The sequence below is a fragment of the Leuciscus leuciscus genome, assembly GCF_965113295.1.
Source record: "Leuciscus leuciscus genome assembly, chromosome: 12".
NCBI classification, from domain to species: domain Eukaryota; kingdom Metazoa; phylum Chordata; class Actinopteri; order Cypriniformes; family Leuciscidae; genus Leuciscus; species Leuciscus leuciscus.
The window spans coordinates 20,718,115-20,731,037 of record NC_138736.1 but is presented as its reverse complement, the minus strand read 5'-3'; the positions used below and the strand labels follow the sequence as shown (position 1 = coordinate 20,731,037).

Sequence of the window (12,923 nt, the reverse complement as noted above, 5' to 3'; positions counted from 1 at the left end):
ATTGTAAAATTAGTGAAGCAACATAATATCTGTGCTTAACTGAATTAAAGCGCTGCTCCTCCGCGCGAGACGCAGAGAGAGAGAGAGAGAGAGAGAGAGAGAGAGAGAGAGAGCGAGCGAGCGAGCGAGCGAGCGCGTGCTGAGAGAGCAGGCTACCGGTAGATTCTCAGAAACTAAATAAGGTTTGGGCGCTTTGTTGAAGGGAAAAAATCGCTAAAGGGGTCTGCAATGTCGCTAAGTTGGCAACACTGTGTATCTCCATTTCTCCAACTAGAGGTTGGGCCACGGGTCAAACAGAAAATACGCGCTGCGTTAATCGCGCGTTAAAAAAATTAGTGCCGTTAATATGATTTTGCGTTAACGCATTATTAACGCGTTAACTTTGACAGCCCTAATAAAAACACATGCGACAATAGCAACACCCCCGCACACACAGTAAAACTTAACCGGTAATTGAACACCAATCAGTCACAGCTGTAGCACTATAAATAGAACTCAGGTATGCGCACCTGTCGTCATACAATTGCGAATATGGAGGCCGAAGGACCAAGGGGAAGGAGAAGACGAGGAAGAGATGGGGGAAGAGGGAGAGGACAACGAGATGGGGGAAGAGGGAGAGGAGATCGAGGAAGAGATGGAGGAAGAGGGAGAGGAGAACGAGATGGGGGAAGAGGGAGAGGAGATCGAGGAAGAGATGGAGGAAGAGGGAGAGGAGAACGAGATGGGGGAAGAGGGAGAGGAGAACGAGATGGGGGAAGAGGGAGAGGAGAACGAGATGGGGGAAGAGGGAGAGGAGATCGAGGAAGAGACGTGGGAAGAGGGAGAGGAGAATGGCACCAACCTGAACGGGAACCAGGCAGACGCACAACTATCACTGACGACATCAGGGCCACTGTGGTGGACCATGTCATCAACCATGGCCTGACTATGAGGGAGGCCGGGCAGAGGGTCCGGCCCAACCACAGCCGCTTCACGGTAGCCAGCATCATTCGGACATACCGACAAGAAAACAGGTATGTCCTGAATTAACGCCAAAGGACTGCACAGTACCCACACAGCAAATTGTCTAGTGTTAGTGTAGATTTTCCAGTGTTACAGTAATTTAACACTTTTACAGTGGTTTACATATAAACCCTGGGGGAGTGTTAATTTGACTGTAACTCTGAGAGTGTTAAATTTGCGTTTTCAAATTTGCTGTGCATCAGCGTTCTGGCTGAATCTGGTTATACAGTATTTCACCACGTACAGTATGACAGTACGGGATGGGGAACAGAACCTAACCATCGACACTAATCATGCATTGTTTGCAGAACTGCCAGGCGACCTGCCGTGGGAGGGAGGCAACGAGTGTTCACCCATGCCCAGGAACTGGCCGTTGTCAACCTTGTGGTGGCAAACAACACCATCACCCTGCGCCAATTGCGTGAGCGCATCCTCGAAGACCAGGCAATTTTCCACAATGTGCACAGTGTCAGTACGACGACACTCGCCCGGGTCCTGCGGGAACACCACGTCAGCATGAAACAACTTTACAAGGTTCCATTTGAGAGGAACAGTGTTGCAGTCAAGAACCTTCGCTATGACTATGTGCAGGTGAGTGCCACAGTACCACTACAATGGCAGTTGTGTGTTTACATGGATATATACCTTGCAGTCGCCCCCCTTCTGCAAAAAAAAAATACTTAAAAATCTTGTTCCATTGGCAAAAAGGTCCCATTTATCTTGTTTTTATGTAAAATAAGCTAACCATCTAGATTGTTTTACCTGAAAACAAGATAAATTTGACTTTTTTGCCAATAGAACAAGATTTTTAAGACAAGATTTTTTGCAGTCCACTGCCAACATTTTGGTGATATCCGAATGTGTCCAACCCAATCCACAGTCATTGTGCGACATTGTAGAGGCAGTACCGCTGTATTCAGGAACACAATAGTGACATTTTGGTATATGCATGTTCTGTTAGACTGTCCTGGCCTTCGATGCGGCAGCGCAGCAACATGAGTACATCTACATAGATGAAGCTGGGTTCAATCTGGCAAAAACCAGACGTCGGGGCCGGAACATCATCGACCAAAGGGCCATCGTGAACATCCCCGGGCAGCGCGGGGGCAACATCACCATGTGTGCCGCCATTAGTGGTCAAGGGGTCCTCCATCACTATGCCACCCTAGGACCCTACAACACTGCACACCTACTGGCATTTCTCGATGCACTACATGATGTGGTCACACAGGACAGACCAGGGCAGCCCATGTTTGTTGTCATCTGGGATAATGCCAGTTTCCACCGGGCTGCTCTGGTCCGGGACTGGTTTGCCAACCACGACCATTTCATGGTGTTGCACCTGCCCCCTTATTCCCCGTTCCTAAATCAGATCGAGGAATTCTTTTCGGCATGGCGGTGGAAGGTCTATGACCGCCTACCACATGTACGCGTGCCGCTCCTGCGAGCGATGGAGGAGGCATGTGGGGACATCGAGGTGGGGTCGATCCATGGGTGGATACGCCACACACGGAGATATTTTCCCCGTTGCCTGGCAAGGGAAGACATTGCCTGTGATGTGGACGAGGTGCTGTGGCCCGACCCCAATCGACGACGAGATCCCTGACATGGACCTGCAATAGAAACACCTACACCAGATGTTCAATACTTATAGTAGTTCTGCACCTGTACACTGAGTTTTGGTTGTGGAAATAAACACGGTTTACAGACTACAAATGTAGGCAGTGTCTTGAGTACAGTTGACCTGTGTGTTGTGTTTGCTTTGACTGTTTATATTGCATGTGCATGTGTGTTTCCTATCGATCCGAAGAGGGCCTTTTCAAGTTAAAGTGTTACGTTTTGATTGCAGAATGTTATTTTGCATTGGCAGTTAGATGTTGATCTCCAAGTGCTGTGTCAAGAAATCTTGTGTGTTGAGTTTTGACACAATGAGCCAAATTTTTAATTTTGTGTGTAAGCAATTGAAAAAAACTGTAAGTTGCTACTAAGTCTATTTAAGGGCTGAACATTCAATTGTAGGAACGTTTGGTAGACTCATTCCTTTCACTCTGTTAATTCTCTCTTCTTTGCATAGCTCCTTGTGAACTTCCCACATTCTGCAACCTTTCATTCCTGTGTTTCTGGTCAAGTTTGTCTCCTTTTTCAATTCATTGACCCACATCTGCCCAAAATGTTTTGATCATTCTGTTAGCCGTCTTATCAATCATTACATCTTTGACCAGGGTGACTCTTTGCGAGTCGTTGCAATGGGCTTTCCCTCATTGGCAAGGGATGATCATTGCCTGCATGCCCTTGATCCCTCACTTCCTGTTGTGGGGGGTTGCTGAAGTTGGTTGGTGTATTTTAAGTTGAGGGGCATGGACTCAAATGTCACTTTGCTGATCAATGCACAAGCCTCTTCTGAGATTACAAAGCACAGTCACTGGTTCTTTATGTTAGAACCGTCCTGGAAATCTTCCTGGAATTGAGCTACTGTCATCTGTGAATGAAACCTTATTTATTTCTGTTAGTGACAACAACATGTATTAAATCATCTGCTCATCTGGCCCATTGTCCTTCTTGGTGTTACCTGTGGAATGGTCATGTGGGCCGAGTGGTGTCCCGGCCCCTTTTGGGGCTTTCTGCTTTCATTAACAGCGGGGCTTGAATCCATACATTCCCATTTGTTTTTCATACAATTTGGCTTTTTATCATCATATGCAACATTGCAACTTCTTTACATTTTTCTCACAATACATTTCAAATGTACTTTTTACAATTAGTCAATTCAACTCAGTTATCTCATTGTTTTGAGTCCCACTATCAGCACACTATTTATTAGGCATTTTGGACAACACTCAACCCACTTTGCTACAAGACAAAAGTTACAAGACAATATTTCATACTTTTGACAAAGAGTCAGCTCCATCATGATATGCTGAAACGAAAGTCAGATGTGTTATGCACTGCGCAAATGTGGCACTGTGTTTTCCATTCTTTTTTTCTGTTTTCTATTGCCACTACCATTTCGAACAGGAAATTTAACTAAATCCATCCATAGTCATTATTTTATTGGGCACAATTTGCCCTGTGGTCCCACATATTAAATTTAGATACAGCTGTATTGGCAAAATAATTGATTTGCCTCAGTGTCTCTTCAAACACCATCTCTCACTCATTCATACTCAGTCACTCCCCCATTGGCCATCATACATTCTTGTGGCTGCTTCAGCAGGTTGTGCTCTAAATGTGGAACTTAACATTTTGGCTGAGGGATGCCACAAGGTTTGATCAGGACAACACAACTATGTCAAACACTATTGAGAAGTGTCAGTGATCATAAGGTTTAGTTTAATGTCACCGGGTGAAAACCTGGCAAATCCAAAAAGATTCCTCATTGGTTCTAAATCTGGCTCTGTTGAGTGTTGGCCATAACGAGCGCCAGCTGAAGCAAATCAGCTGCGCTTCATTGAAGCATGTGCTCAGGAAAAGGAGCATAAAAAGGGAGTGTTTGAGCAGTGTGGAGGGACGGGCAGGCAGCAGTGTGTGTTCTGACAACGGTGGTGAAATAAGAAGGCTGAAGGTTTAATGCCGGATCGGAGTTCTACTGTGAGATTCCCCGAGGCATGCTCATTTAGTGAGTTTTCTGAAGAAACCACAGACAGCAACGCAATGAAGTAAGGGAGAGAGAAAACCACTGCAGGATGTTGAGTGACTCACCGAGGAAAAGTTAAGTGCACCCTTCCATTTATTACCCGTTGAGAAAACCACATTTGAAGATTGACCATCACCAGTGTGCAACTAACCTTTGTTTGCGGGCAGTGTGTGTGATCTTGTTGACAGAACGAAGCGTAGTAACTGAAACAGCTGGGAGGATCGTTGATGTGTTCATGCTGATCTTCTGAAAACATTATTCCTCGAGTCATCCACCTTACAGAGAGAAGAGAAACGAGTCGGTTAATCACTGTGGAGATGAAGTGAGTTTGCAGTGTCTGAAAGAGTGAAGCGCACACGTGTGAAGATTTATAAGAGTGATTTATGCACAAGTGTGGTGAGATCAAATGACTGCGTTTCCTCTGAAACTTTGATGGATGAATATTGACTTATGACTGTGAAGATTCTTTCAAATTGATCTGCCTAAAGCTGTGTCCAGGCTCCCACTTGAGTGTATGGTGGGAGGAAAGAGCTCAACGCACCCCGAGTACCACACTCCACGAGCACTGTCTCTCACGTCCACGAAAGTCCAGTCTCACGAACTCTCCCAACGACGCCGCTCTGCTACGCACGGAACGAGAGTAAAGGCGGGTAAATTACCACAGTCCTGTCTCACTTGTTATTGCCTGATCCACCGTCACTGTCTGTCCCTCAGAAGAGGTGAGGAAGCTGCTGTCATTCGATCGGCTGTTCCATGAACACGTCCCCAAGCCGAGTCTGAGCACCGTCACTGTCTGTCCCTCCGAAGAGGTGAGGAAGCTGCTGTCATTCGATCGGCTGTTCCATGAACACGTCCCCAAGCCGAGTCTGAGCACCGTCACTGTCTGTCCCTCCGAAGAGGTGAGGAAGCTGCTGTCATTCGATCGGCTGTTCCATGAACACGTCCCCAAGCCGAGTCTGAGCACCGTCACTGTCTGTCCCTCCGAAGAGGTGAGGAAGCTGCTGTCATTCGATCGGCTGTTCCATGAACACGTCCCCAAGCCGAGTCTGAGCATCGTCACTGTCTGTCCCTCCGAAGAGGTGAGGAAGCTGCTGTCATTCGATCGGCTGTTCCATGAACACGTCCCCAAGCCGAGTCTGAGCACCGTCACTGTCTGTCCCTCCGAAGAGGTGAGGAAGCTGCTGTCATTCGATCGGCTGTTCCATGAACACGTCCCCAAGCCGAGTCTGAGCACCGTCACTGTCTGTCCCTCCGAAGAGGTGAGGAAGCTGCTGTCATTCGATCGGCTGTTCCATGAACACGTCCCCAAGCCGAGTCTGAGCACCGTCACTGTCTGTCCCTCCGAAGAGGTGAGGAAGCTGCTGTCATTCGATCGGCTGTTCCATGAACACGTCCCCAACCTGAGTCTGAGCACCGTCACTGTCTGTCCCTCCGAAGAGGTGAGGAAGCTGCTGTTATTCGATCGGCTGTCCTAAGAACATCTTCACGAGCCGAATACTTACCTGCTCTGTCCGTGGGGAAAGCTGAAGGCGAGAAGCCTCGGTCCGTCCTACTGGTACATTTCGACGAGTCCAGGAAACGAGAAGAAATTTCTGTCTGTCCCATAAGCACCTTTCTGACGAAGTCGAAAAGACGAGAAGAAGCCATTGTCCCACCCACGAGCCAGTAGAGAAGAGGAATATTTCCCCCCCCAGTTCCTCTTCCCCAACCGGGTTCCAGCCACGAATATTCTCAGCACTGTTTTTATTCTTTTAAATTAATAAAAGACCTACCTTTAAAAGTCATCCTGTTGTCTGCCTCTGGTGTCTGCTCCTCCGGAGTGTGGTAATTGTCCCTCGGCCCTAACATCGGTTACATAACTTTTGGCGTAAGTCGGCAGGGTTACCACTCGGAGTTGAGCGGCCAGAGGACCCAGGATGGCGGACGAAGATTTGCCAGCTGCCCGACAACCAATGGCGTCTATGTTTATGGGAGTCCCGTGGGCCCAGAAGTATGGTGGGTCTGGCTCAGAGTTAAGTTTAACGGACTGGAGAGCGCAAGTAGAATACTTGGCCGGACTGCAAGGGCTCCGCGAAGCCCAGAAGATACAATTCATATTGAATTCGCTTGAGGGGGAGGCGAAGAGGGAAGTCCGAGCAGCACCTGAAGCCGTCCGAGCCACCACACAGGCCATATTTGAATTCTTGTCTGGGCAGTATGGTGATTCCACTCCAGTGGCAGTGCTACGAACACAGTTCTTTAACTGTAAGCAGGGACCTGGACAGACTCTACGAGCATTCGCTCTGCGATTACGAGAGCAGTTCTCTAGACTGAAGAGTCGAGAGCATCATGGACTGGGTGAGGAAGAGACACTACTCAGAGATCAGTTCCTCTTGGGGTTACGAGAAGGTCCAATACGACAGAGTCTGAGACTGCAGCTTCGAAGGGATGCCGCCTTGACATTCGAAGATTTACGTAAGGAGGCCTTAGCCCTGGAACAGGATCACCACCAGACCGTAGAGACACCGGTGTGTATGGCTACAAGTGGAACGAGTGCCCCAACACAGCCCGAACTGACAGACTGGAAGCAAGCACTACGTGCAGAGTTGATGAAAGACGTCCGGGAAGAGATGGCCGAATTCTCAAAATCCATTCTTGGGGAACTCCGCCGCGGGCGGCCAGAGCCCTTGCCTCTACCTCGGGAACGGTCGTATTCTGACGGAGGGAGGGACCCGGGAAGACGCACCAGCCGCCCGTCCAGTTCCAGGTTCCAGTGGGATGAACAGGGGCGTCCGATCTGTAACACCTGCGGAGAGTCAGGACATTATAGCCGCCAATGCGGCTCCCGACGGAACTCGCAGGGGGGTTTTTAGAACGACCGGCCACTGTGGGTCAAGTGGTCGGGACCCCCCGGATGGACCCTCCCGTTAATCCAGCTCCACGAGATGGCTTGGTGGGACGTTGCCCCCTCGTGGAGATCAAAATCAATGGTGTTACTGTTCGGTGCCTGGTAGACACAGGATCCCAGGTTACCATGCTTGCTGAGAGTCTGTCCAAAGATCTGTTCGATGCTCATCACTTACCTGAAGCTGAAGTCCCCTGGCTCACCCTGCGAGGAGCAAATGGCCTGAACATCCCCTACATCGGATATCAGGTTACCAACTTCGAGATCCATGGCACCACGATCCCACAAAAGGGAGTCGTGATTGTGCGAGACTCCTGTCTGGGGGGACATCGAGCCCTGTTGGGGATGAATGTGATTATGGACTGTTGGGAAGAGCTGTTTCGGGCTGGTCCTCTCCGTTACACCTCCGCAGCCGAGAAGAATGAGTGGGAGCGTGTTGTGACCGACTGTCGGCGAGTGCAGGTCGCAAGCTCCCAACGAGATTGGGAAGACGTTGGTCGGGTAGCCTGTCGCTATGCTGTCTCTGTCCCTGCCCAGAGCGAGGCTATGGTCTGGGTTCGGCTTCCAGGGCGGGCCTATGGCCCCGAAGATTGCATCCTTGTTGAGCCCCACTGGGAGTGCCAGACTATTGAAGTCGCTCGGGGGTTAACAGTAGCCCGTCGGGGCCGAATTGTAGTCAAAGTGAGGAACACGAATACTTACCCTGTTCATCTCTACCGGCACCAACGACTGACCCGTATCACGCCAGTAAGCCCCCATCAGGTGAGGGAGGAGCAGGAGGTCCACTTCTGCCAGGTGAGCGCAACAGTGGTCGAAGTCGGTTTGGCAAGGGAAGAGTCTTGCCCTGGTCCCGCTACACGAGGCATGCCGATCCACCTACTGAGCGAGTCCCTGCAGGGGGAGGGCCTATTGGAGGAACAAACCCGCCGACTTCAGAGTTTACTGGCCAAGTGGCAACACGTCTTTTCCACCCATGATGAGGACTATGGGTGCACCGATATAGTCAAACACGCTATACCTACCAGAGACGCTCCACCCAGTCGAGAGCGGTACCGTACGGTACCCCCGACTTTATATACAGAAGTCCGTGCCTTATTAAAAGGAATGTTAGGACGTGGAGTCATTCGAGAGAGCAGCAGTCCATGGGCCGCCCCAATTGTCCTAGTCCGTAAGAAGACGGGCTCTTGGAGATTTTGCGTAGACTATCGCAAACTGAACTTGGTGACGAAGAAGGATGCCTTCCCCCTGCCCCGGATCGAGGATTCCCTTACGGGGCTGACCAACGCCAGCTGGTATTCCACCTTGGACTTGGCGAGTGGCTACTGGCAGGTGAGAGTGGAGGAACAAGACCGCGAGAAGACTGCCTTTACCACCCCCTTCGGCCTGTTTGAATGGGACCGTATGCCCTTCGGCCTCTGCAACGCCCCTGCGACCTTCCAGAGGCTTATGCAGCGATGCCTGGGAGGGCAGCTGATGGACTCCACCCTGGTCTATTTAGATGATGTGATCGTCTATTCCCCCGACTTCAATTCCCACTTGTTACATCTGGAGCAAGTCTTCCGGGCAATGGAGCGGTACGGGCTGAAGCTCCAACCAGGGAAATGCAAGCTCCTCAAAAAGGAGGTTCAGTTCCTGGGGCACCGAGTGAGCGCTGCAGGGGTGGCCGTCGATCCAGAGAAGGTGTCCGCGGTGCAGGGTTGGGTCCCACCGAAAACCGTGAGGCAGGTGCGATCCTTTCTGGGATTCGTCGGCTATTACAGGCGTTTCATAAAAGACTTCTCAAAAATTGCAAAACCCCTGAATCAGCTGTTGGCCGGGGCTGGTGTGTCACGGAGCCGGAGTTCCCCCACCATCACCTGGAGTCCGGAGTGCGAGACCGCCTTCCACCGACTTAAGCAGGAGTTGTTACAGGCCCCCATTCTGGCTTATGCCGATTTCACCCAACCTTTCATCCTCTACACCGACGCTAGCAACAGCGGATTGGGAGCCGTACTAGCCCAACGACAAGATGGAGCGGAAAGGGTCATTGCTTACGCCAGCCGGAGCCTCCACCCTGCTGAACGGAACGATGCTAATTACAGCTCTTTCAAAATCGAGCTGTTGGCCCTGAAGTGGGCTTTATGTGAGAAGTTTAAGGATTACCTGTGGGGAGCCGAAGTACTGGCGGTAACCGATAACAGTCCACTGGTGCATCTCCAAACCGCGAAGCTAGGGGCGGTGGAGCAGCGGTGGGTTGCCCAGCTCGCCAACTTCAACTATCGGCTACAATATCGACCAGGCCGAGAGCACATAAATGCCGATGTCCTGTCCCGATTACCACCAGCTAGAGAAGGGGGAATGCCAGGGCCAGAACCAGAAGAAGGGCTGATGGTGGGAGTAGTGGAAGCACCTGGAGCACGAGCGGAGGGAGTACCAGTAAGTTGGGGATGGGACCCCCGTCGATGGAGGGAACGGCAAGAACAGGATGCAGGGTTGGCTACCCTACGTACCTACCTGGAGCGGAACGAACTCCCTGGGGCGGAAGAACGACGGGAACATCCGGGGAGAGTAAGGAAGCTTCTGGGGCAGTGGAAAAGATTGAAGTTGCGAGATGGTGTGATCTGCAGGTCCGTTCTGGACTCCAGGACCCACGAGCTGGTATCCCAAGTGGTGGTGCCCGAAACCCAAATCCAGCCGTTGCTCCAGGCCTATGTCACTACTGCGCCGGCACTTCTTTTGGAGTGGGATAGAAGAGTCGGTGGGGAGGTATGTACAAGGATGCCCCCGTTGTACGCTGTTCAAGTCCCGGCGAGACGTGAGGGCCCCCATGGTCTCAGTGAGACCTAGAGCCCCGTTACATATGGTGGCTATGGATTTTTTGACCTTAAGTCGCCCTACCGATCGCTACCAGAACATCTTGGTAGTCACCGATTTATTCACCAAATATGCCTGGGCCATACCAACCTTAGATCAGACCGCCACCACCACTGCCAGTGCTCTATGGAGACACGTCTTCCAGCCCTTTGGATGCCCTGAGACGCTCCATTCCGACCAAGGGCCGAACTTTGAGTCCCGTGTCGTCCAGGAGCTATGCAATCTGTACGGATGCCGGAAGACCCGCACCACGCCTTATCACCCACAGGGGAACGGGGGGTGTGAACGTTTTAATCAGACGCTCCTGAGTCTGTTAGGGACATTGGATGCGGACCACCAAGGGTACTGGAGGGACAGTCTACCGGCCCTGGTACAGGCCTACAATAACAGTATCCACAGCACAACGGGGTATGCCCCTACTTACCTGATGTTTGGGAGACATGTACGTCTGCCCACGGATCTGCTGTTGGGGACGGCTCCAGCTGAGGCCCCCGCCACCACTACCGAATGGGTACATCGACACCACCGCCAACTCCACTCTGCCTATGACAAGGTATCCAAACATCTCGATGTAGCAGCCAAGAAAAACAAGCGCTTGTACGACCGCACTGCCCGAGAGGCCCCTTTGTTGCCCGGAGAACGGGTGCTGGTGCGGGATAACCGGCGCCAAGGGAAGGGGAAACTTAGCGACCGGTGGGAGACCACCCCCTACGTAGTGGAGCGACGGCAGAGGCCTGACCAGCCCGTGTACACCATCCGTCCCGAGGGTAAGCCCGGCCCCGTGAGAGTCCTGCACCGAAACTTGCTGCGCCCCTGCCCCAATTACCCGAGACAAGAGCCAGAGGCACCAGCGCCTGTGGCCCCTGCACCCCCTTGGGTGGGCTGGGCTATGATCCGTAGAGCCCCCACTCCGGAGCCAAGAGAGGAAGAACCCGCTGCCCCAGCTCGACGCTCCCAACGGGAGACCCGAGGAGTACCCCCTGCAAGATACGGAGAGTGGGAGTCTGAGACCCGTTCTCGGGACTAGAACGGATCCGGTGGGGGAGGGTGTCACCGGGTGAAAACCTGGCAAATCCAAAAAGATTCCTCATTGGTTCTAAATCTGGCTCTGTTGAGTGTTGGCCATAACGAGCGCCAGCTGAAGCAAATCAGCTGCGCTTCATTGAAGCATGTGCTCAGGAAAAGGAGCATAAAAAGGGAGTGTTTGAGCAGTGTGGAGGGACGGGCAGGCAGCAGTGTGTGTTCTGACAAACGGTGGTGAAATAAGAAGGCTGAAGGTTTAATGCCGGATCGGAGTTCTACTGTGAGATTCCCCGAGGCATGCTCATTTAGTGAGTTTTCTGAATAAACCACAGACAGCAACGCAATGAAGTAAGTGAGAGAGAAAACCACTGCAGGATGTTGAGTGACTCACCGAGGAAAAGTTAAGTGAACCCTTCCATTTATTACCCGTTGAGAAAACCACATTTGAAGATTGACCATCACCAGTGTGCAACTAACCTTTGTTTGCGGGCAGTGTGTGTGATCTTGTTGACAGAACGAAGCGTAGTAACTGAAACAGCTGGGAGGATCGTTGATGTGTTCATGCTGATCTTCTGAAAACATTATTCCTCGAGTCATCCACCCTACAGAGAGAAGAGAAACGAGTCGATTAATCACTGTGGAGATGAAGTGAGTTTGCAGTGTCTGAAAGAGTGAAGCGCACACGTGTGAAGATTTATAAGAGTGATTTATGCACAAGTGTGGTGAGATCAAACGACTGCGTTTCCTCTGAAACTTTGATGGATGAATATTGACTTATGACTGTGAAGATTCTTTCAAATTGATCTGCCTAAAGCTGTGTCCAGGTTCCCACTTGAGTGTATGGTGGGGGGAAAGAGCTCAACGCACCCCGAGTACCACACTCCACGAGCACTGTCTCTCACGTCCACGAAAGTCCAGTCTCATGAACTCTCCCAACGACGCCGCTCTGCTACGCACGGAACGAGAGTAAAGGCGGGTAAATTACCACAGTCCTGTCTCACTTGTTATTGCCTGATCCACCGTCACTGTCTGTCCCTCAGAAGAGGTGAGGAAGCTGCTGTCATTCGATCGGCTGTTCCATGAACACGTCCCCAAGCCGAGTCTGAGCACCGTCACTGTCTGTCCCTCCGAAGAGGTGAGGAAGCTGCTGTCATTCGATCGGCTGTTCCATGAACACGTCCCCAAGCCGAGTCTGAGCACCGTCACTGTCTGTCCCTCCGAAGAGGTGAGGAAGCTGCTGTCATTCGATCGGCTGTTCCATGAACACGTCCCCAAGCCGAGTCTGAGCATCGTCACTGTCTGTCCCTCCGAAGAGGTGAGGAAGCTGCTGTCATTCAATCGGCTGTTCCATGAACACGTCCCCAAGCCGAGTCTGAGCACCGTCACTGTCTGTCCCTCCGAAGAGGTGAGGAAGCTGCTGTCATTCGATCGGCTGTTCCATGAACACGTTCCCAAGCCGAGTCTGAGCACCGTCACTGTCTGTCCCTCCGAAGAGGTGAGGAAGCTGCTGTCATTCGATCGGCTGTT

At 51.4% G+C, this 12,923-nt stretch overlaps 1 protein-coding gene across 1 annotated transcript; it reads left to right on the top strand.

Annotated features, from left to right (window-relative positions):
* Positions 1–448: 448 nt before the first annotated feature.
* On the top strand, positions 449–2,608 carry LOC309510681 (uncharacterized protein; the record flags this gene model as incomplete). Its single annotated transcript, XM_082185554.1, has 3 exons — positions 449–1,013; positions 1,311–1,593; positions 1,964–2,608. The coding sequence occupies exons 1-3, from the start codon at positions 502–504 to the stop codon at positions 2,606–2,608; spliced, it is 1,440 nt and encodes a 479-aa protein (XP_082041680.1). The 5' UTR covers positions 449–501.
* Positions 2,609–12,923: the final 10,315 nt, after the last annotated feature.